General features: G+C 37.9%; 1 protein-coding gene across 2 annotated transcripts; it reads right to left on the reverse strand.

Moving 5' to 3' along the window:
• Nucleotides 1-6,366: 6,366 nt before the first annotated feature.
• On the reverse strand, nt 6,367-10,519 carry LOC115955750 (ankyrin repeat-containing protein ITN1-like). Of its 2 annotated transcripts, none has more exons than XM_031074062.1 (4): nt 10,358-10,519; nt 9,720-10,259; nt 8,433-8,842; nt 6,367-7,483 (listed from the first exon to the last, which is right to left on the reverse strand). In XM_031074062.1, the coding sequence occupies exons 1-4, from the start codon at nt 10,377-10,379 to the stop codon at nt 6,659-6,661; spliced, it is 1,797 nt and encodes a 598-aa protein (XP_030929922.1). In that variant the 5' UTR covers nt 10,380-10,519; the 3' UTR covers nt 6,367-6,658. The 2 variants fall into 2 exon arrangements, with proteins under 2 accessions (XP_030929922.1, XP_030929921.1); XM_031074061.1 differs by having other exon boundaries at nt 9,720-10,265.
• Between the last annotated feature and the right edge of the window lie 16,850 nt (nt 10,520-27,369).

Raw genomic sequence — 27,369 nt, forward strand, 5'->3', positions numbered from 1 at the left:
ATTTGTAACGACTAGTAGCGGCTTTAGGGTATATTTTTAGGAGGGTCAGTAAGAAGATGCATTTTGAGCAAAAAAAAAAAATGTGAATCTTGCCGTACATGATTTCTTTATTACAAAAATTTTCATAGTACGTACTAGCAAGAGAATAAAAGATGAGAAATGTTACATTTACAACATTTTCACAGCACTTTTCCAACAAATTTTAGGTAATAAATTGTTTTAAGTTCTAATTTAAACTCACTACTGAAATTACTTTTTTTCTCATTAGTAACAGCTAGTAATAATTTGCCACTTAAGCTTTATTACGAGCGTATCATGAACATAGCGTTTCTCATATAAGATAAACTAGTTCTTTACATATTGTTTATTAATATGATGAAGATAATAATTATTGTTGCTAAGATTAAATCTTGAAAATCATCTATATATTGTTTTTAAATACAATCAACATATGAATTATTGTTGTTAAGTGAACTCCAAGTGAGATCTAAATTCAATAAACTTTTATGTATTAGTTTATTTCAAATTTGCTAAGATCTAAATGATTTTTTTTTTTAAGATTTAAGATGAACAAATTTATACTTTTGCTATTAGGCTTACTATTCCCCCCCCCCCCCCCCCCCCCTCTCCAATATTTTAGATCAAATTGGTTTGTTATTGGGTGTTTTTTTGTGTGTGTGTTTAAAAAGACCAAGATATTGTCAAGATGATCATATTCAAATTCATTTTAGTTAGGCTTAAAAAAAAATTTAGGTATAGAGGGTTCAAAATTTATTTTAGGAGGGTCAAATAAAAAAAATTAAAAAAAAAAAATATATATATATATATTTATATATATAGGCCCAGCTCAGGGGGTTCATTTGAACCCCCTAGATTGCACCTAGAGCCGCCCATGGTAACGACCCTACTTCAACTGTGTAGATATTGTACTTTGGGGAGAGAACAAAATCGTGAGGGGTATGGGCCCCAAAGCAGGCGGGGTCATTACATCTCATAAAAGCATCTCGTAAGATACCCTCTTGCTATGCAGCTACACTACTTTGTTGTAATTCAGTAATTGAAATTGTGAATATACATAATCCTTTAAGGGTCATGCTAACGAGTGCCCTTAGGGTATTAGTTAACAATTCATTTTAGGAAAGTTTTGACATTACTTTTATGAGAAATGAAAAAAGCTGTCAAAACATTAATTGTTTTTTTTTCTTTTCCTATAAAAATTTTCTTTAAATGGATTATTAACGAATGCCCTAAGAGCATTTGTTAGCATTTCCTTTCAACAATAGAAAGTAAAATGACGTTGTTTAGTAAATACTCCCTCCGTCCCACTTTGTTTGTCCTCTATTCCATTTTAGGATGTCCCAAAATATTGTCCTGTTTCTAAAAATAAAAGTTATTAATTTACTAATGTTCCTATTATACCCCTATTAATTTACTAATTCAATTTTTTGATAAATTTATTTAAGGATAGTTTTGGAAACTTAAACATTTTTAAAAGGTAGACAAGACAATAAATGATGTTCCCTTAAAAAATTTGACTTTTTAAACAGGACAAATAAAGTGGGACGGAGGGAGTACCAAATAGTGAAAGGCTCTTGTTAAAGATATCAAGCCCAATTATAATCAAGACCCAAGCCCAATCCTTACGGTGCAAAATCAAGAATCCTAATTTGTACTTATAGTACAATTCAATTAACTATGGTTTATTATTGTAGGGTTAATTTAGAGTTTAGTCTCCTATAAATTACCTAGGAATTGAGATTATAGTGAAGAATTATTCTGCTCCTTCACAATCTTTGGCTTTTTTTTTTTACCTTTTGTTCCATCAAACCTACATCAAATTCGTTCCAAAAATCTATATCTATATATATCTAAAAGTTGAAGCGTAGCATTTATTGTTGCTACGCTCCAGTTGAGCCACATCAGCTCCATGTCATTATCTTTTTTCTTTCTAATTTTCCTATAATTGTTTTTAACATTTATTTTTTAAATATTTACATTTCTCCAACCTTTCTTCTTCCCTTAACTTTTCATCTCCCCGCTACTTCTCTAACCTTTCTCCCTCTCTTACTTTTTCATCTCTCCACTACCCTCTACATTAATATCATTCTTCCTCTTTCCCTTCATCTTCCTTTATTTTTGTTTCTTCTTATTCACACTTTCTTACTATAAATTTGTCACTACCTCTTCTATTCTATGCATAGTTTTCCCTCACAAAAAAGGGTTCTCTCTCTCTCTCTCTCTCTCTCTCGCAATTTTTTGGTGGATTTTTTATTTTTATTTTTCTTGCATCTCTGTTTTAGGTTGATAATTTTTTATATTCTTTAAAACTCTACTTTGGGTTAATGTGATTTAGTTTTGTTTTTAAAATTGTTTTTTTTTTTTTTTGTTGTTGTCTCTTTGATTGTTAAATGTTATCTTATTGTGTTATAAAGAATTAAATATAGCATATAAAAATATAATATTATTCTATTACATAGTATGATTTGGATAATTTGATATTTATTCTATTACATAGCATGATTTTTTATAGTGCTCAATTTAGATGTTAAACTATGAGACTTTACTAATTTTTATTTATTTTTTAATCCTTTGTGGTGGACAAAACATTCTTAATAGTTGTATTAGAAGTACTCTATAATGCCATTTATTTAGAGAAAAGCAAGGGTTAGCCAAACGAAAATAATCAGATGGGTGATAAATTTTAGCTGTTGCAATTTTATTTTAATTATTATTATTATTTTATAACAATACATGTATAAAAATTTAATTCTTAGATTTTGCTAATAATTTTTTATTAAATAATATGTTTTTGGTGGACGAAATTACATATTTTGCAAAGAAAATAACCTTAATATATTATCAACAACAATTAATTTTTTAGATTTCCTAATTAGTCCAATTAATCATTGTTAAGTTTTATTAATTTTTTAGTTACGTTTTTCAGTGTTTTGGATTATAGGCAGAAAAAATAAGGTTTGAGAAAGATTGTTTAAAACTAAAAGAATAATTTTCAAAATTTATATTCTTTTTAATGATTCACAAAATGTTATATATAAATTTTTATTAAAAATGAATATTTTCATTGACTTGCCGTTTGAATTTTTGAGAAAAATTGTATTATTTTCATTTTGGTACGACAAAATTTATATTTATGATTGTTTCTATATAACATTTATGGTTGTTCTTAGAGCACCCACAGTAGATGTGGAAAATGTGCCAAATGCCAAATATTTGGCACATTTGCCACACCAAACACAAAAAATACCTCCCATCAAATGTTGTATATGTGCCAAAATTATACAATTTTTGTCCGTACTATTGCAAATTTGCAACGGTATGAACAGAAATGGTAAATTGAAATATTGTTTTTTATTCGGTTTTCTCTCCTCTCACTTCTGGTCTTGATTTTTTCTCTCTTCTCACATCAAACCCAGCTCCTTCTCACATCAGACTTAGCTCCTCCCTCAACAGAGAATGAACAAAATGGCACACTCCACATCTTCAAACAATAAGCTCCAAGGCAAGGTGACCATTATCACAAGCTGAAATTGGTGGTTACTGGGTTTAAAGTGGTGGGTTGTTTCAGTGGTTGCTAGGTTCGGATTGGTGGTGGTTGTTTGGGTATTGGCTGGGTTTCATGGTGGAGATCGGGTTTGGGTCACGATGGAGATCGGTTTTGGGTATGGGTCATGGTGGAGATTGTGTTTGAGATCGGTTTTGGGTTTTAGTTGTCTCTCCCTCTTCAGTCGTTTGGGTTTCAGTTCCGGTGGTAGTTGGTGTTTCAATGGTGGAGTTGTGGCTTGAATCGGTTGGGGCTTGGGTTGAATCGGTTGTAGGTGATTGGTACTTTGGCTTGGGCTGAATTGGTGTTGAGATTGGTTGGTGTTCATGGGTATTTTGGTGCAAGCGGCATGGGCGAGGCCACTCCGATCATTGCTGATTGTCATCGCTGCTCCGATCTCGCTGATCTCTCTCTCTTTTTTGGTGGTTGTTTGTTTTAATTTTTGGTGTAGGGGCTGATATTGGTTGTAGTGTTTTTTTTTTTTTTTTTTTGGTAGCAGTGGCTGATATTGGTGGTCGGTGGTTGATTTGTGGGGGTGGCCGGTGGTTGTGGGCTGTGGCAGTTGATCTGCGGTGTGGGTTGTTGTGGGTTGTTGTTGCTGTTGTTGATGATAATGGGGGAGGAGATAATATATTATTTTAATGTGTAGTAAATATTATTTTAATGTATAGGATTGAATTATAAAACATCTGATAAATGGGATGTTGTAAAATGATGTGATAAAATAATAAAGTAGGCATTTGGTGTGGTAAAATGACATAATTTTTGCAATATCTGCTACGGATGCTCTTATAGATTACGAAATAAATTATGGGTTCCAGTTAGCTCAACTGGTAAAGTCTCTGATGGTTGTATAAGAGATCTGGGGTTTAATCCCCGCCTACACTAAAAAATTGATTGGTGTCTTGGTCTGATGATAAAGAACCATCATCAGGAGCGGACGCCATTGGTTAAAACTCTCTCTCTAAAAAAAAAAGATTACGAAATAAATTACTCATTATTAAATTAGTTTAAATTATAAAAAAAAATTAATAAAACTACCATAAAAATAATTATCACGCATAACGCATGCCGGTTTGAGGCTAGTAAAAAATAAAAAAATAAAAATCAAGCCTTGTTCAATGTACCGCCGCTGAAGCCTTATCGAGATATTGCAACGTTGCTGCTCAAGCTTAGCCTTTAAGTGCTGTCACCTTCAACCATGTTTAAAGCCCAAATGTTGCAAATTGACAAAATTGTGGCAAAGCGTGGCCCATCCATTAGGAATTTCAAAGCATGATTTAAGTCTTTCTATGCCTACGACAACCACGTGTTGTTGAAGATGCTTATTGTTTTCAAAGGCTTCAAAGACCATTGAACTTAAAGCTAAAGCTATGTCCTGCTACTCCTATGATTAAATTGTTGTTGGGTTTTAGACCGCTCAACTTATGCATGCCCGCAATCCACTTCACATACACAGTTGCTAATATGAACTGATCTTTATTGCTCTAAGTTGCTTTATACCTTGTAAGTTTCTATGGCCTCTATTAATTGCAAGATCAGGGTTGTCATCACTGCCTACTCTATAGGATCATCCTAATTTATTCCCTGTCATGAAAAACATACGAACAACCTCGATGATCTTGGTGATTACTGCTTCGCTAATCGGTAGCCTCATATATATTGTCTTTTCTTTTTTTATTATGCGGCTTCATCACGCCTCTAATAAATAGCCCCTACAGGTATAATGTGCACCACTTTTCATTGAAATCTCAATCGTTGGTGCATTTGGATTTCATTAAAGCCTTTAATCATTGCATGCATCTCACCAATCATTGCTCTATTTAAATCGGGTGTGTCACTTTGTTTTTAGCATGGATTATGATTTTGGGATCCGTTTGTCCGTGTGAGTCACCCAAATCACATGAATTGACAATTTTATATTTGGGTTCTTCGACATTATTAACTCAGTCACATACTTCATCACAACGTTTAGTGTAGACACCCATAGGCCATAGCAGCCCCTCCTTGTTCAGTGATGCACCCTTCCTAAGCCCTTATTATCTTCTGGCATTCATCAAATGTTCAAATGTTGTAGTTCATTGTCATAATCAAAAGTTTACGCATTAATTCTACACGATTCATTCTCCATCCATGTTGGTCATTCATGGTCATCTTTTTCAAGACATTTGAGGCATTTTCACTTTCCAAACTCATGTTGTTTTCAAGCTTCCACTTTGAGTTTGAGTGGATGCTAAAGAAGGTATCAAGTCCAATCATAATCTAGACCTAAACCCAATCCTTGATGTGCAAGTCAAGAATCCTACTTGGAAGTACAAGTCAATTAACTGTTGCAATTATAGGGTTCAACCTCTTATAAATAATACCCCTCATTGTAACACAAGAATTGAAATTATAATGAAGACATAGTTGTCAAAGGCTTTCCTCCATACACAAGAATTGGGATTATAACTTCAATAATGAAGTTATAGTTGTCAAAGACTCAAAGGCTTTCCTCCATATATATAGGCTGTAATTTTTGTGTTTTCTCATTCTCTCTATTCTCTCTTTTATAATTTAAAAAATTCTAACAGGTCCATATGCTTTGAGATAAAAGTATTTTTATGGTTTTTTTTTTTCCCCAATAAAATAAGTAAATTTAGAAAATAAAAATAATGTGTTTTAATTATTTGGTTGAGAACATGAAATTAATATTTTAGTGATTAGTTGCTCTGAACATTCCTATGTTAAAATTAACAAAAACAGACAAATAAGTCCATGATTGTAATAGCAGAGAAGGTATAACGAGTTGAGGGAAAGGGGGAGGAGCAGAGGTGGTTAACTACTGTTACTGAGATCAACATCTGTACTTACATATCTCATATTAAAAGCAACATTACATGATTTTATCATTCCAAGTTTTGGATCCCAAAAAATAAGCCTGCAGGGATGTGGGAATACATAGACATGCACAAGAATGTAACTGTTAGAGGTATTGTTTCTTATTGAATACCAAAGCGATTCTTAAAGGCATACCTAAACACGTTTGTACTCTCTTCTGCATGCATTTTCCAGTCTATATAGTCCTACATACTTCCAATACTAAAAGTCCCCCAATCAAAGGGCATAAATCCGATCAACTTCTGAGTTGGAGAATTCAGATTGCGGCCACGAGTTGGACATGCTCCTACTCTTGTCTCTCCTCCTCATTGAACGATTCCTCTTCGACTTCACCACATAATAAGTCATGGTGCCAAGAACCCCAGCCATTATTGCTCCCCCCACAACTGTAACCAAAATCGCAGCCCATTTATGCTTCCTCCCAACCACAATATATGAGGATGCCATAAATGCCACCGAAGTGCACACAGAAGCCAACCACATCAACTTGTTAATTATCTCCACTACCCGTTTTTCGGCTTTTGTCTCGCCTCTAACCAGTGTAATTTGAACAACCACAACAGCCAACGATGTAAAAAGTGCAACGGCATTGGAGATGAAGAAAATTTTAAAAGAAATTGATTTCGCCACCACAGCCGAACCATTATCATTATCCCCACCAGGCAAAGTGAAAATAGCTGCAAAGGCAACGGTGGCAAATAGCACAGCCACCACAGTAACTGAGTTAGTGGCATTGTTGATACCTTCTCGGTGAAGTTTCCTGAGCTCTTTAGAAATATTATGAACATTTTTGTTAGTTTTCCTTGTTTGTTCAAGCTGGATATGAACATCATTTTTAATTTGAGTCACAGTTTTCCTCAACTCATCCCTTGGTTGGTTCAGTTCATTAGCTCTGAGAGCATTATATCTCAAAAGGCAGTCCTTTATATCTGACGACTCTGGGGAAAGGGGAAGCTCTACAGCTATGTCAAGAGCTGTTTTGTGGTCTCTGGTCAGTGCATTGACATTAGTGTCAGGAAGGGATAACAACTCAGTCACTATCTGCAAGGAGAAAAGGGAAGGTCAGTTCCAGGACAACTCTTTTCCCCTTAAATGTATATATGCAGACTTCAAATAATATAAAGCATGCACAACTGGAACATGCAATCAAATGAGTTATCTGTTATGCCCAGAGAGTAGAGGGGGTACATCATAATATAATTTACTAACTTGGCATAAATCGAAAAACACAGAAGTTGGATAATTTTAGTCTAATATAGCTGATTATTGTGGCTTGGTTCAATTCCATTGTTAATTCAAATGCAATATAGTGAATTCAAATTCAAAGGAAGAAAAATTTTAAGAAAAATAAGCATGACATACATGAAAGAAGCAATTAATACATACTAGTTTTCCTGCTGCGGTGTTAAAATATGAGGAAAACATTTGAGGTGCTAAAATAGGAGGAAAACATTGATGGTAGAAGACCAAAGCAACATGATATTTTTCATCTTTCATAGTACAATTAATGCCCAAGAGAAACAATAAAGAATTTGTGACAAGGTACTTAATTTACACTACATTAGCAAGTAAGCACAAGTTCATTACAGAGATGTTAATTGCATTGTTTGAAAGAGATAAGATCCAAGCTACACACTTGCAGAGATAAAGTGGCAGGCATTTGGACATTGGAGAGATTCAAAGGAAGTAGTAGAGAATGCATGTAAAAGAAAAGTTGGTACTAGAAAGGAGAGAGTAGCTTGATTAGAAACAAAAAAAAAGGATGAAAGAAACTAATTTAAAACTTTAGTTTTAGGCTGACACTAGGCATCAATCTGATTTAAAGTCGTTGACCATAATTTAAAATATATGGTTTTTGTTATTATTATTTATATGTAGAAGATACAAATATTATTAGCGTTCAAAAGATATGTGAGCAATCGAATCTCTCAAAGGATACACTTCTAATTCTAAACAAAAAAAGTGCAGCATCACCAAAAGAAGCACCTACCTCTACTCGCTTTTTCCTTGTGGCTACATGTAACGCTGTATTGCCAAATTTATCAGGAAGCATAACAATTGCAGCATCAGCACCAAGAAGCAATTTCACCACCTCACAGCTCTGCCCTTTTACAGCCATATGCAGAGCAGTCTGCCCCTTCTTGTCAGTCCTTCGTGCTAACTGTGAATCTTTGGTCAGCAATGCTTCTACAACGCCAAGATGCCCCTGTCGGGCAGCCAAATGCAATGGATTTTTCCCATTATTCCTAGAGATTTCCAACAAGCTACAATCCTTTGACAGTAGTTCATTAACTACTTCTGTATGGCCTCTTGCAGCTGCAGTTATAAGAGGAGTTGCATTTGATGGGCCGATTGTTTTGCTGAGCCCAGGGTCATGATCTAGTAGCACCTGGACAATGGCTGTAACAGAAGAATCATTATCAGTGCACTGTCAATTGTATAGAAACCAGAGATTTTGCAACTAGTAGCATATTTTACATATGTAGTCATTATGACATTCAATTCTTTGGTCTCCATAACTTTCATGATTTTAAACAGATTAAAATGGAAACTTGTAATCTTGAAGACTGAAGCAGAAATCAGGGCCAAAAGCAATAAAACTAAAAAAGTGGAAATTCAATAGTAAGGGGCCGATTACAATCCAATTGAGCTCACCATTTCTTTTTGGTAAACGATAATCTTCTAAACGTTAACACATATAAGCTAATACCGAACCAAAACCCACAGAGAACCTTTATAACTGTTAACTTGTGTGAACATGTGCTCTATGAATGTTCAATTTTGATATCTATCCATATATAGGCATTTAAAGGACAACTGCAAAGAAATCTTTTTTCTCAGTTAACTAACTTGGTAGTTCATGAAGTTGCAAGTTGCTACTTTAGGAAGCATAGACACGGACACGGACACAGACATGGGTACCATACAGTGACACGAGCAATAATGGCCGGTACAACACTGGTATGACACGGTAACGACACCCTAAATGAAGTGTCCGTGCTTCCTAGCCGCTACTTCTCTTAATTGCAATCAAACAGAGCCCAACTGTCAAATACCTTATATAAACCTTCTACAATTACCATAAGTAATGCATTTATACCTATATAACAGCATTCATTGAATAAATGCCACATCTCTAATAAATTCAATACCTATATAAGCTTAACTTTCATCTTTAATAATCTCTACCATAATTCAAACTAAAAAAAAAATACAAAAATACAAAAATTCATAAACCACATAATCAAAAACAAGATAAAGCTACTTGATCCCTTACCATGGTGGCCTTGACTTGCAGCTATATGCAACGGATCAAACCCGGACCGGTTCTTCTTCGTAAGAGTTTCTGGAGTCGAATACTTCAACAATTCCTTCAAAATATCTAGGTACCCCTTATCCGCCGCCGTAAACAGCGCCGTCTCTCCCAACTCATTCACTTCATTCACAACCGCAGCCCGGACTTCCGCGACTTCGGCCGCTAATTCCGCGCCGCTCAAATTCCCCATCATCTGCGAATCGATATCTCCGAGTATCTGCCTCACGGCGGCCAGATCGCCGCGCTGCGCCGCCAAGTGGAGCTCGGTGTCGTTGTGCCGGCCAGTCACCTGCTTCACGTACTTCTTCTTCCCGGCTTGATCGATCCGCTTGCCGGAATTGGATAGAACTAACGCCGGAGCCGTGGCTGTCGCCGATGGAGACGGAGACGGAGACGGAGACGGCGACGGTGAAGGCGAAGGAGAGGTCTCGGCGAGAGGGTTTTGAGTCGATGATGGCGTTGGAGTCATCGTCAGTCCCTTCTCTAAGTCTCTCTCACCTCCTGTTCCTATTCAACAAAAATTAACAACTACAAAGTCAAAATACAGTACCTAACAATTTTCTTGAAATCAAAACGATCGAAGTGATTGAAGAGAGTACCTTGTTCGATTTGTGACGCCATGGATGAATTGGAAGAGAAAGTGGAAACCCTAGGGAGTTTGCTGTTAAGCTTAGGAGGTCATCCAGAGAGAGAAGGGAAAGGTTAGGTGTGAGATTGAGAAAGAGAGAGAGAGAGAGAGAGAGGAAATAAGAGGAAGTGGACAAAGGAAAAAGGAGAGGAGAGGAACGTGCAGAGAAGGAGAGGGAGAGAGAGAGAGAGAGAGGATGCGTTGGAAACTTGGAAGTTCGAGTAAGAAAGTTTTTGTTTGTTTGTGATGAAAGATGAAAAAGACCATTGCTGTTTGAGCTTTTACTGTAGTCAGCAAAGAAACTGGCCCACTTCAAGACTCTACTACTCTATACAGTGAGGCCATTCCATGAACTTGCCGCGAAATCACTAGTAAAAATAGACTTCACTGTGGCCGCCCGCCGGTTTAATTTCTAAATAGTCGTTTACTGTTTCTGTTAGGTATAACAAATGAAAACACGAGGGACGGAAAAATAAAGCAATGCACGCAAAATACACGTAGTCGTAGTCTCGTAGACTCATAGGGCCTGTTTATTATCCTGCCTTAAATTCACATTTTTACATTTTAAACAATATTACATATTTTTTTATTTATATATATTTTAATTACACGTATTTTAAAAAATTACAATCCCCAAAATCTTACACATCATTATATAATTGTGTAAAAATTATCTACAATTATAGTAATTATATATAAATTTACATTGACACTATTTATTTTGTAGTGAATGATAGTAATTGTGTGTTGTGGGGCCCAATAATTTGTGGCCCTGGCCCATTTACTCATTAGGGGCCTAAAACCCGAGCCGAGAAGGGTTATAGCTCAGAATCGGTAATACAAGTACAAAATAGCCTTGTGACGCAGCTGAGGACAATTCGGTCCTCGGCAGGTCCGAGATCTCACAGGAAGGAAGGACAAAAAACGATCTAGACACAGCTTGGGAAAAGATCTAAAATATCTACGTCATTTAGAAAAGGGTACGCTGGGAAATATAACGACCAGGGAAAGCTGCCCTTACTGCCATTCAATACTCTGCACCTGACAGAACCATATTCTCCAGCTTTTACAACCACCCCCAACCACTCTGGGTATGGGCGGATGGGACAAGTATCAGTCTTGGAAAATCGAACCCCACACGAGGATGTTGGATAAGGAAGACAAGCTAGTATAAAAGGAAAGATAAGCAATCTGGGAAGAGGGGCTGGGAAAAATGGCCAAAAACCAGAGCCTCCCAGCCCGCCTCCAGGAGAAAGACTCCCATGGCGAACATAACTTAAATCATATACGAACGTTATCAGAACCCGCCGTTTGGTGACCAAGGCCTAACCTTTCAAACCCACGCTCTACAAATGATATTGTTTGGGTCTTTTTACGTGCGAACCCAACACTGTTACGGTTCATTACGAATCGTGTCCTTACAATTGGCGCCGTCTGTGGGGAAGGCTTGTGTGTTGGCATAGACGGTAAGTCGGGACAGTTCCCTTGTCATTTCTAGCGGCCGGTTGTTGTGTTCTAGCGTAAAGTTCCACTAGGGGCTATGTTTCTTTACTAGGGGCTACGCTTTGTAGCGTCAGCCGCATAGATGGTTCTAGGGGCTCGGCCGAGGAGATAATTCCCTCAAAACCAAGGTCTTATGCCATAACTGAGGGGTTATTTTCCCCCAACTACTTATCAGTATTAACTAAGTTTTGGACAAAACCAAGGTATTGTATGGTCCTCGGACTCAAACCTATGGGGAAACCAACTACTTAGATGAGAAAACTGAGTTTTGGACAGAACCAAGGTATTGTATGGTCCTCGGACTCAAACCTATGGGGAAACCAACTACTTAGAAGAGAAAACTGAGTTTTGGACAGAACCAAGGTATTGTATGGTCCTCGGATTCAAACCTATGGGGAAACCAACTACTTAGAAGAGAAAACTGAGTTTTGGACAGAACCAAGGTATTGTATGGTCATCGGATTCAAACCTATGGGGAAACCAACTACTTAGAAGAGAAAACTGAGTTTTGGACAGAACTAAGGTATTGTATGGTCCTCGGACTCAAACCTATGGGGAAACCAACTACTTAGATGAGAAAACTGAGTTTTGGACAGAACCAAGGTATTGTATGGTCCTCGGACTCAAACCTATGGGGAAACCAACTACTTAGAAGAGAAAACTGAGTTTTGGACAGAACCAAGGTATTGTATGGTCCTCGGACTCAAACCTATGGGGAAACCAACTACTTAGAAGAGAAAACTGAGTTTTGGACAGAACCAAGGTATTGTATGGTCCTCGGACTCAAACCTATGGGGAAACCAACTACTTAGAGAGAAAACTGAGTTTTCAAGGTATTGTACTCGGAAACCTATGGGGAAACCAACTACTTAGAAGAGAAAACTGAGTTTTGGACAGAACCAAGGTATTGTATGGTCCTCGGACTCAAACCTATGGGGAAACCAACTACTTAGATGAGAAAACTGAGTTTTGGACAGAACCAAGGTATTGTATGGTCCTCGGACTCAAACCTATGGGGAAACCAACTACTTAGAAGAGAAAACTGAGTTTTGGACAGAACCAAGGTATTGTATGGTCCTCGGACTCAAACCTATGGGGAAACCAACTACTTAGAAGAGAAAACTGAGTTTTGGACAGAACCAAGGTATTGTATGGTCCTCGGACTCAAACCTATGGGGAAACCAACTACTTAGATGAGAAAACTGAGTTTTGGACAGAACCAAGGTATTGTATGGTCCTCGGACTCAAACCTATGGGGAAACCAACTACTTAGAAGAGAAAACTGAGTTTTGGACAGAACCAAGGTATTGTATGGTCCTCGGACTCAAACCTATGAGGAAACCAACTACTTAGAAGAGAAAACTGAGTTTTGGACAGAACCAAGGTATTGTATGGTCCTCGGACTCAAACCTATGGGGAAACCAACTACTTAGAAGAGAAAACTGAGTTTTGGACAGAACCAAGGTATTGTATGGTTCTCGGACTCAAACCTATGGGGAAACCAACTACTTAGAAGAGAAAACTGAGTTTTGGACAGAATCAAGGTATTGTATGGTCCTCGGACTCAAACCTATGGGGAAACCAACTACTTAGGTGAACTCAAACCTATGGTAAGGTCAGCTACTTAATAAAGATTCTAAGATGCTCAACCTCGGCTCAAATACCATAAAAGGTTAAAGCTATTAAAGTTGTTAGAAAGATGGTAAAACACCCTATTACTCAGCAACCTGGAGGGGTTGTTCATTTCCGGGTTATATGTCTTCGGATGATTACCTCTTGCACCGCACCTAGCATTCAGTTGTCATCTCGGCTATTTTTGGGGTAAGTGTTGTTTTCACAGGTCGGCAGTGTTGTGCCAAGCAACTTTGATTAAATTCATGATAATAACTTTTCCTTAGCAAAAGTTTTTGACCCTAAGTGTCATTAGTTCAAGTCTGCATTATTGTGCCAAACAGCACTCGTAAGTCCATAACAGCGCCTTTTTCCTTGATAAGGGACTTCAGCCCTAAGTCTTGTGCTTTAAGGTCGGCGGTATTGTGGCAGGCCGACCCAATAAGCTCATCATAATGTCCTTTCTTTTTCTTCCTAATAGGGGTTTCAGCCCTAAGTATCACTTGTTCGATTCAGTATTATTAAGTCGGATAGTTTCTATAAACACAAAACAAGATCTTTTTATTAACTAGGATTTCGGTCCTAGACGTCGGTCAAAGTGTAAAAATAAAAAGAATTTACAAGATTGTATATCTATTCACGGCGTAATCATTTCGGAAATAAAGAGATAGAACATATGAAATAAAGCGATAACCATTTTTATTAATATAAAGAGGTATTACAACGTACAAATAAGGGCTTAAACAAGCCTATACAGAAGGTGGATTACAAAAATAATAAAAGAAAGACAACAACAATATAACAAATAGACAGTCCGATGTCTTTTTCTCTCGTCTTCGAAACCCTTCCAAACTCTGCCCTAGTAGCGCCCATATTGAGAGAAGGACCTTCTTCAGAAGAAGAGGGAGGAGATGAAGAGAAAGAAGGAGGAGAAGAAGAGGAAGAAGGAAAAGCGCCAGGATGGATCTGGCGGTGGAAAGAAGAAGAAAGAGAGGTAAAAGGAGGCACCAGTGAAGGAAGAGAGGAAGAAGCAGGGACACTTGGTCCCTGCGTCAGTCCTGACTCTTAACACGTTGGTGCCATGTTAGTTATGCTCATAAGAGAGCGGCTGGTACTGATAATGGGTGGCCCCAGCTCAGTCACGCCGAAAGTTTGACGTGACGAGCCCCTGCTTCGGATTTTGGCTGAAAGGAAGGTAAAAAGGATCTTGAGTCTCCACCATCCCTGCCCTGACCGAGCCATTTTGAGTCTCATAAGAATATGGTGTTTTTGGGAGATGTACGGTTCCTCCATTACTTATTCCTATCTCGAACGTATCACGATTTAAAGTGTAACTAGCGAGTAAAGTAAACTCTGAAGGAGGATAAGGGTATCAGATTTCAGAAGGGTGAAAATGGTCACTGTATAAGAGAAATAGCCTCCTACTTTTCTTCTTATATGAAGAACAAAACGGAGGGTATTTAATCTGTCCAGATTTCCAAGCAGATCTGTAAACGAAAATGTACCCGTTCCACTTCCCCACATCGTCAACGAACCGTTGAAATTAAATAGTCTCGTGAATGGAAGTCATTAAAGACGCGTTTCGGACAATCAAACGACGGAGACGCGTTGTGAATGAATTCATAGTAATGTCTCGTAGTCCGGTATGTTTCCTGGGTAGATGAAAAGACGCCAGTATTAATGAAAGACAGAGTTAAACGAGCCATAATAAAAGGCTTGACATTATCAAAATCCTCCTCTCCAACCATAAGGTCGGGCAGCAGGATTTTGAGGGGCTATTGTGGAGCCCAATAATTTGTGGCCCTGGCCCATTTACTCATTAGGGGCCTAAAGCCTGAGCCGAGAAGGGTTATAGCCCAGGATCGGTAATACAAGTACAAAATAGCCTTGTGACGCAGCCGAGGACAATTCGGTCCTCTGCAGGTCTGAGATCTCACAGGAAGGAAGGAAGGACAAAAAACGATCTAGACACAGCTTGGGAAAAGATCTAAAATATCTACGTCATTTAGAAAAGGGTACGTTGGGAAATATAACGACCAGGGAAAGCTGCCCTTACTGCCATTCAATACTCTGCACCTGACAGAGCCATATTCTCTAACTTTTACAACCACCTCCAACCACTCTAGGTATGGGCGGATGGGACAAGTATCAGTCTTGGAAAATCGAACCCCACACGAGGACGTTGGATAAGGAAGACAAGCTAGTATAAAAGGAAAGATAAGCAATCCGGGGAGAGGGGCTGGGAAAAATGGCCAAAAACCAGAGCCTCCCAGCCCGCCTCCAGGAGAAAGACTCCCATGGCGAACACGACTTAAATCATATACGAACGTTACCAGAACCAGCCGTTTGGTGACCAAGACCTAGCCTTTCAAACCCACGCTCTACAAATGATATTGTTTGGGCATTTTTACGTGCGAACCCAACACTGTTACGGTTTGTTACGAATCGTGTCCTTACATGTGTGAAGGAAGAAAAACAATTAAAAAATCAAGAAAATTTGATATGTTAATGAAATAAAGTTTAAAATAGATTATATAATGAGTATTTTTGAAAAATTGTTATATAAAGTAGAAAAATTAAGTTTTTAGATTAAAATAAACATTAATTTTTGCACGACTTGATATGCATGCCTTATTTCTTGAAATTTGATTAAAAGAATAATTTTTTTTTTTGAAAGCGATTAAAAGAATAATTAGAACATTCATTAAACCTAGAACATTTTAATAATTTAATCATGTCTAAAAATTAATTGGCTGTTAAAATAATTTTAGACACTCCATTGCCAAAAAATTCATCACTACTAAAATTAATAAGATGAAAATAACCAAATTTTTTAGTTAACAACCACATTTCCCTTTTTTGCTTTGGGCAATGACATGAGTTCATTATAATAAGTAGCTAAAGTTGACTCTAAGTCTTGGCGACAAATATTATTTTAATGATTATGGTGTATTTTAAATTGAGTAGTAATAGTTAGTTATGTGTAAACATGACATATAACTACAATTATGTTTTTAAAACACAATTTCAATTGAACTGTGTGCAGCAATATACAACTTATTGTGTGCAACAGCTCCTAGCTGAAATGAGATGCAATTTTACTTTCCATGTCCAAGCCTTCACACGAGAACTTTCACAATGGGAAAGATCGGAAATATTTCATAGTCAACATGCTGGATGATATATAGTACAGTCTACAGAGCAGCCTCATGAATTATTAAGGGTAAATAGTTACAAGCCAGAGAGTTGAAGGTCAAAGTTGTAGTCTGTAGCTTCAGGCTTCTGATCCAACTTGAACATTGAGGGTCCCTTCGGCCTGAATTTCCTAGAAATTGTACAAAGAAAATTAGAAAGTGAGACAAGGAGAATAGCTAGCAATATTGATGTTTTTGGCATTTCTACCTGTACTGCTTTAAACTTGTCTTCCACTTCCACTAGATGTTTGTCGTTTTCATCATCCGAATATTAGGTTTGGAAAATATGCATCAATAGTGAGAAATTGTGGGATGTAGCAGCAAATGTTTGGGGAACGATCAATTGTATATATATATAGTAACTTATAATATCTCCTGGTAGGGTTTGTAATGAAATGGTGTCACAAACTCATAGGACATTAGAAGCCATTCATTTCTTCTTTGATAAAAGAAACCTCTATTTAAAATTAAAGTGAATAGTGAGTGCTTGAAAAAACTCCACACCCTCAGTTGTTTATTTATTTATTAAATTGTAGATATACGAACCTCTAAATTTATGGATAATTTTGATTTTGTCTCTTGAAGTTTTTGTCTCTCAAAATTTCAAAATTTAACGCACATAACATTTAAATTAAAGCCTTTTCGTTCATTTCCGTTAATGAAATGGTTATTAAATGCCACCTCAACTCAAATTGATATAATTTTAAAGGCATTAAAACTACGTCATTTTATCTATATTAGCAAGCTTTTTATTTATTCTTATAATTAAAATTTTAAAATTCTTGCACGTCTTTTCTTATTATATTAAGGGCTCTGTATATGTGTGTAGATTTGTGTACCCTTTTCCATTGCCATTCAAATTTGTTGTCACCACCTTCGCCACCATTGTTCGGATCCTCCTTTGCCATTAAAAAAATAAAAAAATAAAAAAAATAACATTTTGGGATGAGTTTGCATTTAATGAGCATATCTCATCCACAAATATAGACAGAAAAGAATAATTTCAAATGATAGGTAATGTTAGAGTGTGAATCAAAATTTTGAAACTTTAAGGGGCAAAATTAAAATTATTTAAAACTTTAAGGATGTAAATTTCAATTTAGACAATTAAAAAAACTCAATCAATGGGATAATTGGGGCTGTGAAGTAATTTCGAATCTCTTCTTCTTCTTTTTTTCTTCTTTTTTTTTTTTCCTTTGAAAGAAATACTATATGAAAAAAAGAGTAAAACTCAAGTATATAGAATAAATTTTAATTTAAACCCCATATTTTATATGCGGTCTCAAATTGAATGCTGTAATTTCAAAATTTTCAAATCAAACTCTAAAGTTTAGATTAGTCACAAATTAAACTTCATAATTTGTGGGTTCCAAATCAAACCTTGGACAATTTAAATCTTTGAACTTTTCAAATTTGATTTGGGCGTTTAGTTAATTATCAAGTTTGATCAAGGAGTTAAATTAATACGTTTTTAAAAGTTCATGGTTTAATTTAAAACAAATGAAACTAGAGTGAATTTATAATAGTCTTAATTTTCATGGTTTAATTTGAAAATTTTGAAACTGCCCCCACAATTATATGGTTAAGCTATAATTTGTTCTAAAAATATTGATAATATATAAGAAATAAGCCATTTATTTCGAATAAGCTCATGGCCAAAAAGACCACAGGGGCTTGCAAATTGCAATGGGGCAATTGGATGGGAAGGAAGGAGTTAATTAAATCCTTCCACGTTATGTTTGATGAAGGAATCTTGACTAATATTCATGTGTTAATGAAAAATTTTTAGGTATTTTTGGATAATAAATAAATTGTGCTCATTTCTCTCATATTTATAATAAAATTTATTATAAATTTAATAAATAAATCATATCATAAATATAAAAATACAGAATACTATTTTCCGTATTTCGGAATTCTTAAGCATTACTTTGTGTTAGCAATTAACAAAGCCATCACTGATTGGACAAATTCGTATCTAACTCGTAGACTCATAGTCAAACAAGCTACATGAGTCCACAAAATGTCGCTTTCATCTTGCAATGGTTTTCTTGCAAATTAGGTATTTGCATATGGATTTTGGAGACAAGGCCACCAAATGGTGTTTTTATTTTTTTTTGGGACAAGACACATGAGTCCAAGTCAAATTCACGTGTAAAAAGTCTCCTTTTTATCCTACTAGTGTGTAAAATAGGCATAAGTTCACGTCACCTTTTTCGGTGCCCATAACTTTTTTTAATTTTTTGGTCCAACATATAAAGAATCATTTTCTGTGAAAGCTTATTGGGGATGTACGGTTAAGTAAGTTTAAACACATTTTTAAGCATTTTAAACAATATTATACATTTTTTTAAACATTTTTTTTATCCATACATATATTAAAAATATCAAAATAACATTATTCAAATTCTTTTACCAAACACCCTCTTTACTTTTCTTATCGGTTTGATGAGTTTATTCTGAGTTTATTTCCCTCTTTTTCATTTAAACTAAATTACAAATTGCATCTTTAAAATTTAAGGTGATTTAAATTTGGTTCACGAACGTTTAAAAATTTGTATATGGATCTCTAATGTTTTGTAATATTTGAAACAAGTTTTATCCCTTAAAAATAAAATAAATAAATAAATAAAAAGAATAAGAAACAAGTCATTTTACCCATACCAATTGTTTTTTTTAGATAAAGAGAAGGAAAAAGTGAGATTCGAATCATAAGCATGAGATACTACAAACTACAAAAAATATTATTATTACTTAATTATCACATGAAACTTTGTCCATATCCTATATTGATATATTCGTTAAGTGCAATTTAAACTTATAACAAAAAATAAAAAATAAAAATTGAAACTACATTATTTTGGACCCCATTTAAGCTACAATAGCATGACTTTTATTAATCAATTTAATATATATTTTTCTTTTAAGGGTATTGTAGGGTTAAAGGCCCAAATCATATATTGGGCCTTGGGCCTTGGCCGAGAGTGTGAGTAGTCCAAGGACGAACGAATGGTAATGAATGGTTTAGACTTAGGACTTAATGAGCAAGATACAAATGAGAATATGGTCCAAGGAGGAATATCTTCTCGGATAAGCTAAATATAGATCAGATGTAGATCCTAATGATCAAAGTGACAATCTAGGAAACTTTAATGATAGGGACGTGCGCTATAAACGTACAAGAAAAATGGGAACCCAAAAATATATAAGAGAAAGCTACTACCACCGCATTGAATGCTATGTAGCTAACTCCTTGACCGCATTAATGAGGAAATGACCTCTGAACAATACTTTTTCAGCCTTTTAACCATCTCCCAAAGACTTCTAGAGGAGGCTGATGGGACAAGTATCAGCATAAATTATCAACTGTCCACATGTAGGGTAAAGATGAAGGAAGAGATGTAGTATAAAAGAGAGTAGAGACCCCAGAGGAAGGGGACCAGGGAAAAAGAGAGAAAAGGCACTGTAGCAATCTAAATTGCACTTGTAACGTGTCTAATTGATTTATATGAAAACCTACCTCCTCAGACAATGAATTCATTCAGCTCTATGTTCCTTGTTCTTGCTTAATCATCTTCTACATCCATACTAGCCGTTGTCAAATTCATTAGGGCCTAGTTCTTTAGCCCACTCTCTACAAATTTATTGTACTGGGCTCACTGGGCCAATATCCCACACACTTTGGGCTTGGGCTGTAAAACGTGTCCCTACAGGTATGATTTGCAATTTAGTCTTTTTAAACTTATCTAACTTAGTTGTTTATGTTCAACAATTTAAACTTAATTTTTTAAATTACAATTGTAATTTTGCCCCCTTTAAACAAGTCCAGACCAACACTTATTTTTCAATAATGTTAGTTTATCTGGCATATGTATAGCATTTTAATACCTTACCTTTTTTTTTTTTTTTTTCTACAACTTATTTTTACTTAGTTTATGTTTTAAGCAAAATAAATCAATGAAAACAAACTCATCCAAACATACTAATTAAAGTTTTTTGAGAGGATTCAACCCGAAACATATATCACAACTTGTTGAAATAATCATGTGTGAATGATGTGACTAAGTACAAAGTAAATTGTAGGGACTAGGGCCCAAAATAATGTATTGGGCCTTGGGCCTTGTTTGAGGACACTAACAAGTCTGAGGAGGAGGAGATAACTATTAAATGACTCCCAGTAAAAGTCTCATCAGTGGGAGATGAAGGGAAGGAGGTCCGAGGAGGAATTCCTCCTTGGACACGACAAGTGTAGTTCAAGTATGTACTCTAACAATTGACATGCGCCCTATGAATATGTGAGAGGGAAGGAAACTCGAAATATCTAAGAAAAAGCTGCTACCACCGCATTAAGTGCATTGCATCTACTTTTCTGGCCGCATTAATGTGGAGAGGACCTCTGAACAGTGCTGTCTTGGCTACCACAACTCACAAAAGGCTGAAAGGGGTGTCTGATGGGATGGATACTCAAGTGAGGATCCAGATGATCAACAAGTGTAGGGTCTAGATGATTAGAAATGAGCTATATAATGTGGAAGAACCCCCATGAGAGGGGGTGGTGAAAAACAGAGAGAGAACACTGTAGCCTACTAAACTATCTTAATATCCAACTGTGATCAGTATTCATTAGCTTTGGCCTCCTTGGACTAAAAATCCATTGACACCAATGTCTCTTATTTGTGCTTGATTGTCTTTTAATTCAATATTAGCCGTTGCCCAACTTATTAAGACCTAGTTCTTTGATCCATACTCTACAAATTCATTGTATTAGGCTCATTAGATCAAGACTCCAGATTGGTTGTGGGCCAAGTGAAGGGCGAGCTAGAAGCTAGAGATATGAGAATGCAGGAGTACCTGAGTTAGGTCAGGCGCTTGCAATCGGATTTTGAATTCTTCGACTTGTCACACGTCTCTAGGAGTGGAAACACGCATGCAGATTCATTGGCCACTCTTGCCACATCCTCAGAGCAGGGTTTACCTCGAATCATCCTTGTCGAGGACTTGTATAGGGTAGATGTAGTCAAGAAGGACATGGTTCGAATCAATCAAGTCAGAGTGGGTTCGAGCTGGATGGATCCTATAGTGAGCTTTCTTAAAGATGATACACTACCAGAAGAGAAATCAGAAGCTGAGAAAATACGAAGAAAAGCTCCTCGGTTTTGGCTGTTCGAGGATCACAAGCTATACAAGCGCTCCTATTCTGGGCCGTATTTGCTATGTATACATCCTGAAGCGTCAGAGCTATTACTTGAGGAGTTGTATGAGGGAATTTGCGGGAGTCACACAGAGGAAGATCATTGTCCCACAGACCCATCACTCAAGGATATTGGTAGTCGGGTATGCAGAAGGAAGCCCAAGAATACGTCAAGAAGTGTGATCAATGTCAGAGGTTTGCTCCAAATATTCACCAATCGGGAGGGGTCCTCAATCCTCTCTCTAGCCCTTGGCCGTTCGCTTAGTGGGGCTTGGATATTGTAGGCCTTTTCCCTAAAGTGGCAGGAAATAAGAGATACCTATTGGTCGACACAGACTATTTCACCAAATGGGTCGAAGCCAAGCCCCTGGCCAACATCAGGGATGTGGATGCAAAGAAATTTATTTGGAAGAACATCGTTACTTGATTTGGAGTCCCTCATACCCTTGTCTCGGATAATGGCCTTCAATTTGATAGCAAGACCTTCAAGAGATACTGTTGTGACCTAGGAATTACAAACAAATATTCCACTCCGGCCTTCCCCCAAGGGAATGGGTAGGTTGAGGCTGTTAATAAGGTCATAGTCAATGGGCTGAAAATGAGATTGGATGATGCGAAGGGAAGATGGGTGGAAGAGCTCCCACACGTTTTGTAGACGTATCGAACTACGCCACGTCGATCAACAGGAGTGACTCCCTTTTCCATAACTTATGGGGTCGAGGCTGTCCTCCCCCTAGAGACTAGCTTCCCAACGCTAAGAATGGGAACCTTCACTTCAAGCAACAACGACGAACTGCTAGGAAAGAGTTTGGATTTAATTGAAGAAAAAAGAGAAAAGGCAATGATCCAACTAGCCTATTACCACCAGAAACTCAAGCAGGAGTATAATGCCAATGTAAAACTACAGCCACTAGCACCAAGAGACTTGGTGTTGAGAAAAGTTTTGGGTAATGCCAAGAACCTGTCCTGGGGAAAGTTGGGGCCCAACTGGGAAGGTCCATATCGCATCACTTTAGTAGCAGGAATAGGTGCATATAATTTGGAAGACTTAGATGAGAAAGCTGTACTCCGCCCATGGAATGTAAATAACCTAAGAAGGTATTATTATTAATAAAAGCAGTTTTGTTTGCACTCTGATTTATTGTAATTGCACGTCATGCAGCTCACTACTATTCAAGTGTTAAACAGAACCTAAGTTCTGCATGGCTCCTTGGACTGCAGGCTTAGGGGAAATTAATAACTTATGGCATCTATTCAAGTGTTAAACATAACCTAAGTCCTGCATGGCTCCTCGGACCACAGGCTTAGGTGAAATTAATAACTTATGACATCTATTCAAGTGTTAAACAGAACCTAAGTTCTGCATGGCTCCTCGGGCCACAGGCTTAGGGGAAATTAATAACTTATGACATCTATTCAAGTGTTAAACAGAACCTAAGTCCCTCATGGCTCCTCGGACCACAGGCTTAGGGGAAATTAATAACTTATGACATCTATTCAAGTGTTAAACAGATCAAACGGATCTTAAAATAGGCCAGGTCTTTCGAACCACATATGGGGATGAAACTATGCATTTTGTGATCTTAAAATGCATATATGTAGATTTTTAAATAGGACTTGAAGCTAAAACAGACCCAAGGCAAATTTAAACCTATATTTATGCGCAATATACAGTCTATGCATGAAATAAGTCTATGCATGCTAGTCTTCATTACCTAAGATTCAATTCACAACTTTACCCTTAGCACTTAGTCATATTGGCAAACAAAATATTATTAACCCTAATTGAAGGCACAGTTACATTAATTCAGAGCTATGCAATAAAATCTAGATAACATCAGGCAAAAGGACAAAGGATGAAAGGAAGAGCATTCTCATTAAGTAATAAAGATAGTACATTACGCTCGAACGTGATGTCTTTAAAACAAAAACAAAAATACACTTCTACTACAAATGATATTACAAGAGAAACCCTAAGGGCTAAGTTTCAGTAGGAGGGTCTTCATTTTGGCCTGACTGAGAAGGAGGAACAACCTTGGCTTGGAGGTCAACTCCATGATCCTCGGCCTCTGCAACCTTCTCCTTGGCGGCATCCTTTGACTTGGCAGAGAGTTTCTTCCCTTTGCCCTTCTTCCCCTCAGCTCCCTGGCCTTGGTTGGTAGCTTAGCTAGACCCCTTTGTAGTTTCAGTTAATGGGATAGCATAAGGGATAGCTGTAGGTTACTCGAAAGATTCTGGGGCATCAGCAGGGACCTCCCGAATCTCTAGGGGATAGAAAACGCTTTCAGGCAGCCTCCAAACAGAGTCTGCAGGGACACCCGCAACGTTGAGGGCCTTGTCCCATGTAACGCTACAGTAGTCCCTGCATACCTCTGATAGCTCCTCGGTAAGCCTTACTTGCGTCTCCTCCACGCCAAGTTGGTATGCAGCTCTCTTCTTGGCCTCGATTGCTTCCTTGGCTAGCTGGGTTTCCTCATTGGCCTTCTGCAACGCGGCTTTGAGATCTAAGACCGTCTATTTCTCAGTGGCTAGATTGATCTCAGTCACGTGTAACTTCTGGCGCTGATCCTCAGCTTGCTTTTCTGCGGTTTTCAAGCCAACCTCGACGCTCAGAAGAGTTGATTGTACCTCCTTTAGCTTCTCAGTTAGCTCGTACTACTCCTGCTTAATAACCCCTAGTGTTTTCTCTATCTCGACGCGAGAGAGGGCTTCAACATCAGCTTGCTTGTGAGCATCATGATACCACTCCTCGACCACAAAAACTTGCTGAGTAATCTACCCAAAGATCACAAAACAACATGAGTTAGAACAAAGTACAATTCAACATTTATGTGTGTAAAGGGATAAGTTGCCTTACCATCACAAGGTCCCTCTTTAGGGACAAGAAGAGTTCATTTTGCAAGAAACGCCTGTAAGCGTCCATGTCCCTGGGAAGGAGTATGGGCTGCTCCAGGGCTTCAACAATGTATCCTGCTTGGCCCCTTTGATATTCTCAGACAGAGGCATTCCAGGGAATTGGTGCCCCATCCACCTCGAGCTGAGGGCTCCAAGTATGCTGTGCCATGCGTACTTTAGCTCTATCCTGCTCCTCGCAGCTGTCCACGGAATGGGCCCTTTTGTTATGAGGCTCCTGGACCACCTTTTGATGTTTTGTCCCTTGCCGAGAACCCACCTCGCCTTCCTCGAGCGACTCGGTTGGCCTTTTATTTTTCAAGTCAAGGTTAGGCTTTAGGCCGAGGTCGGCAGGGACTTGTGGAGGAGCAGGAGGAAGGTTGGAGGGAGCTTGTGACTTAGTGGGTTCCTTCAAGGTTGACCCCTTGCCCCTGGTAGCCATGAGCTCCCTTAGGCTCTTATTGCCTTTGTTCAAGGCCATATTATCTTCCTCTTCGTCGGAGGAGTTATTCGGGCAGGCGATCACAAGAAGAGGGGTGCGAATGTCGGAGTTTTTGTCTGACTCACCCTCGGTGTCTGAGAGGTTAATCAAAGGAACCTTTGGATTGTTTTCTTCAAAGTAGAACTCGTCTATTTCCTCCTCTAATGAAAGGCGAGATGAGGCGATCTCCTTTTCAATAAATGCTATTGCTTCGAGATGGTCTTGTGGAGGTGGCTGTGCAGCTGGTGGAAGGTTTTGTGGAACTGGCAAGGTAACCGGGGGAAGATCCCTTCGAGGTAAAAATCCTGGCTTAGAGACGTCAATCCGAGCTAACCTTGAACTCTCGGCTCTTATCGATTGGCCTATGTCCTGAAAGATGCAGGACAGAGGCTCGTAATCCAAGATCAGTTAAGCGGCTTGCAGTTGTTCGTCCTCGCTTACAAAGATCTCCGACCTCAGAAGGTAATTAAGGGTCTGAACATTGGTATGGCTGAGCCGCAGAGCAACGTGGGCCTTATTTGCAAAACAGCCGAGAAGAAAATTATGGTCAGATTGCCAAAAGAATATTTTCTACCAAAAGAAGATGAAGTGCCAAGTAAAAAGAATAAAGCTAAAAGGTTAAGTCCCCTTCCAAAGGGACTGATCCTAAAGGTACCACACCTGGATCTTCTGCCCGAGTTGGACAATGAAGATCGTTGTTCCATTCCCCTGAGGCAATTAGGTAGTCATCCTTCATACCCTTATTGGACTTGGGGAGACAGGATATTAGCCTAACGATCTCGGACCGGGATTTAAGGTAGTAACCTTCACTGGCAAGCTTGTGGCACTCGTACATGTGAACCACATCGTGCCACGTGAGCCCTAAGCCCATCTGCTCGTTCAGGGCACCTACGCAGCCCAAGACCCTAAATAGGTTGGGGGCGTACTGGTAGGGGGTCAACCTATGGTTAATCAAGTAGTCTTGGGTTATCCTACTCATTGGAAGCGTCATTTCTCCCTTTATGAAAGTGATCATGGGAATGATGACTTGACCCACATCTCTATAAGTCAGTACTCTATCCGGGGGGCAATATTCTAAAACCACCCCCTGTGGAATACGGTACCTAGCTCTAAAGCCCTCCATATCAGCTGGTGTGTCTACTAAACGCTTGAATCTACCCATCTAGATGAACTGAGAGGCCGAGAGAAAAAAGGGTAATATAAAGAAATGAGAACTTACGGGTACTCGTACGACAATCTCTGAAACTTTCAGAGATTTTTTCAAAATAAAACTTCTTATAGGAAATGACTACGGAAACTCAAAAGTTTGGTGCGTTTTATGAAGACTGGGCGCTGGAGTTCTTTGAAATTCTTGAAGATTCGTAAAAAAGAAAGGCAAAGGGGGTTCCTTTAAGGCTTTATATAGAAGGAGAAGATGGAAAGGAGTACTCCCGCTCAATATACTAGGAGAAATGTCAGTCATTGGATTTGCACTTCGCCGTTAGATGCGAGGGACACAAAGCTGCCTGGAGTAAGTAATAACGCCTCGTAAACTACAAAGCGTCAGAAACAATCATAAAGCATATAAAACCGCACTCCCACATGTGTGAATCAAAAATCAATTGATCTTATCTCTTAAAAATCAAAACCCCACTTTTTCTAATCGGATGGGAGGGAAAAATCGGAATTTTGAGGGGCTATTGTAAGGACTAGGGCCCAAAATAATGTATTGGGCCTTGGGCCTTGTCCGAGGATACTAATAAGTTTGAGGACACTAACAAGTCCGAGGAGAAGGAGATAACTATTAAATGACTCTCAGTAAAAGTCTCATTAGTGGGAGATGAAAGGAAGGAGGTCCAAGGAGGAATTCCTCCTCGGACATGACAAATGAAGTCCAAGTATGTACTCTAGCAATTGAAATGCGTCCCATGAACATGTGAGAGGGAAGGAAACTCGAAATATCTAAGGAAAAGCTGCTACCACAGCATTAAGTGCACTGCAGCTACTTTTCTGGCCGCATTAATGTGCAGAGGACCTTTGAACAGTGTTGCCTTGGCTACTACAACTCACAAAAGGCTGAAAGGGGTGTCTGATGGGATGGGTACTCAAGTGAGAATTCAGATGATCAACAA

Source organism: Quercus lobata, chromosome 8, assembly GCF_001633185.2.
Source record: "Quercus lobata isolate SW786 chromosome 8, ValleyOak3.0 Primary Assembly, whole genome shotgun sequence".
NCBI lineage: Eukaryota > Viridiplantae > Streptophyta > Magnoliopsida > Fagales > Fagaceae > Quercus > Quercus lobata.

Bases quoted from the DNA above. Each gene is read 5' to 3' on its own strand.
- LOC115955750 (XM_031074061.1), bottom strand. From the start codon at position 10,379: ATGGCGTCACAAATCGAACAAG. The intron at 10,266-10,357 runs GTACTCTCTTCA...TTTGTTGAATAG, and splicing joins GGCGTCACAAATCGAACAAG to GAACAGGAGGTGAGAGAGAC. The intron at 8,843-9,719 runs GTAAGGGATCAA...CTTCTGTTACAG, and splicing joins TGCAAGTCAAGGCCACCATG to CCATTGTCCAGGTGCTACTA.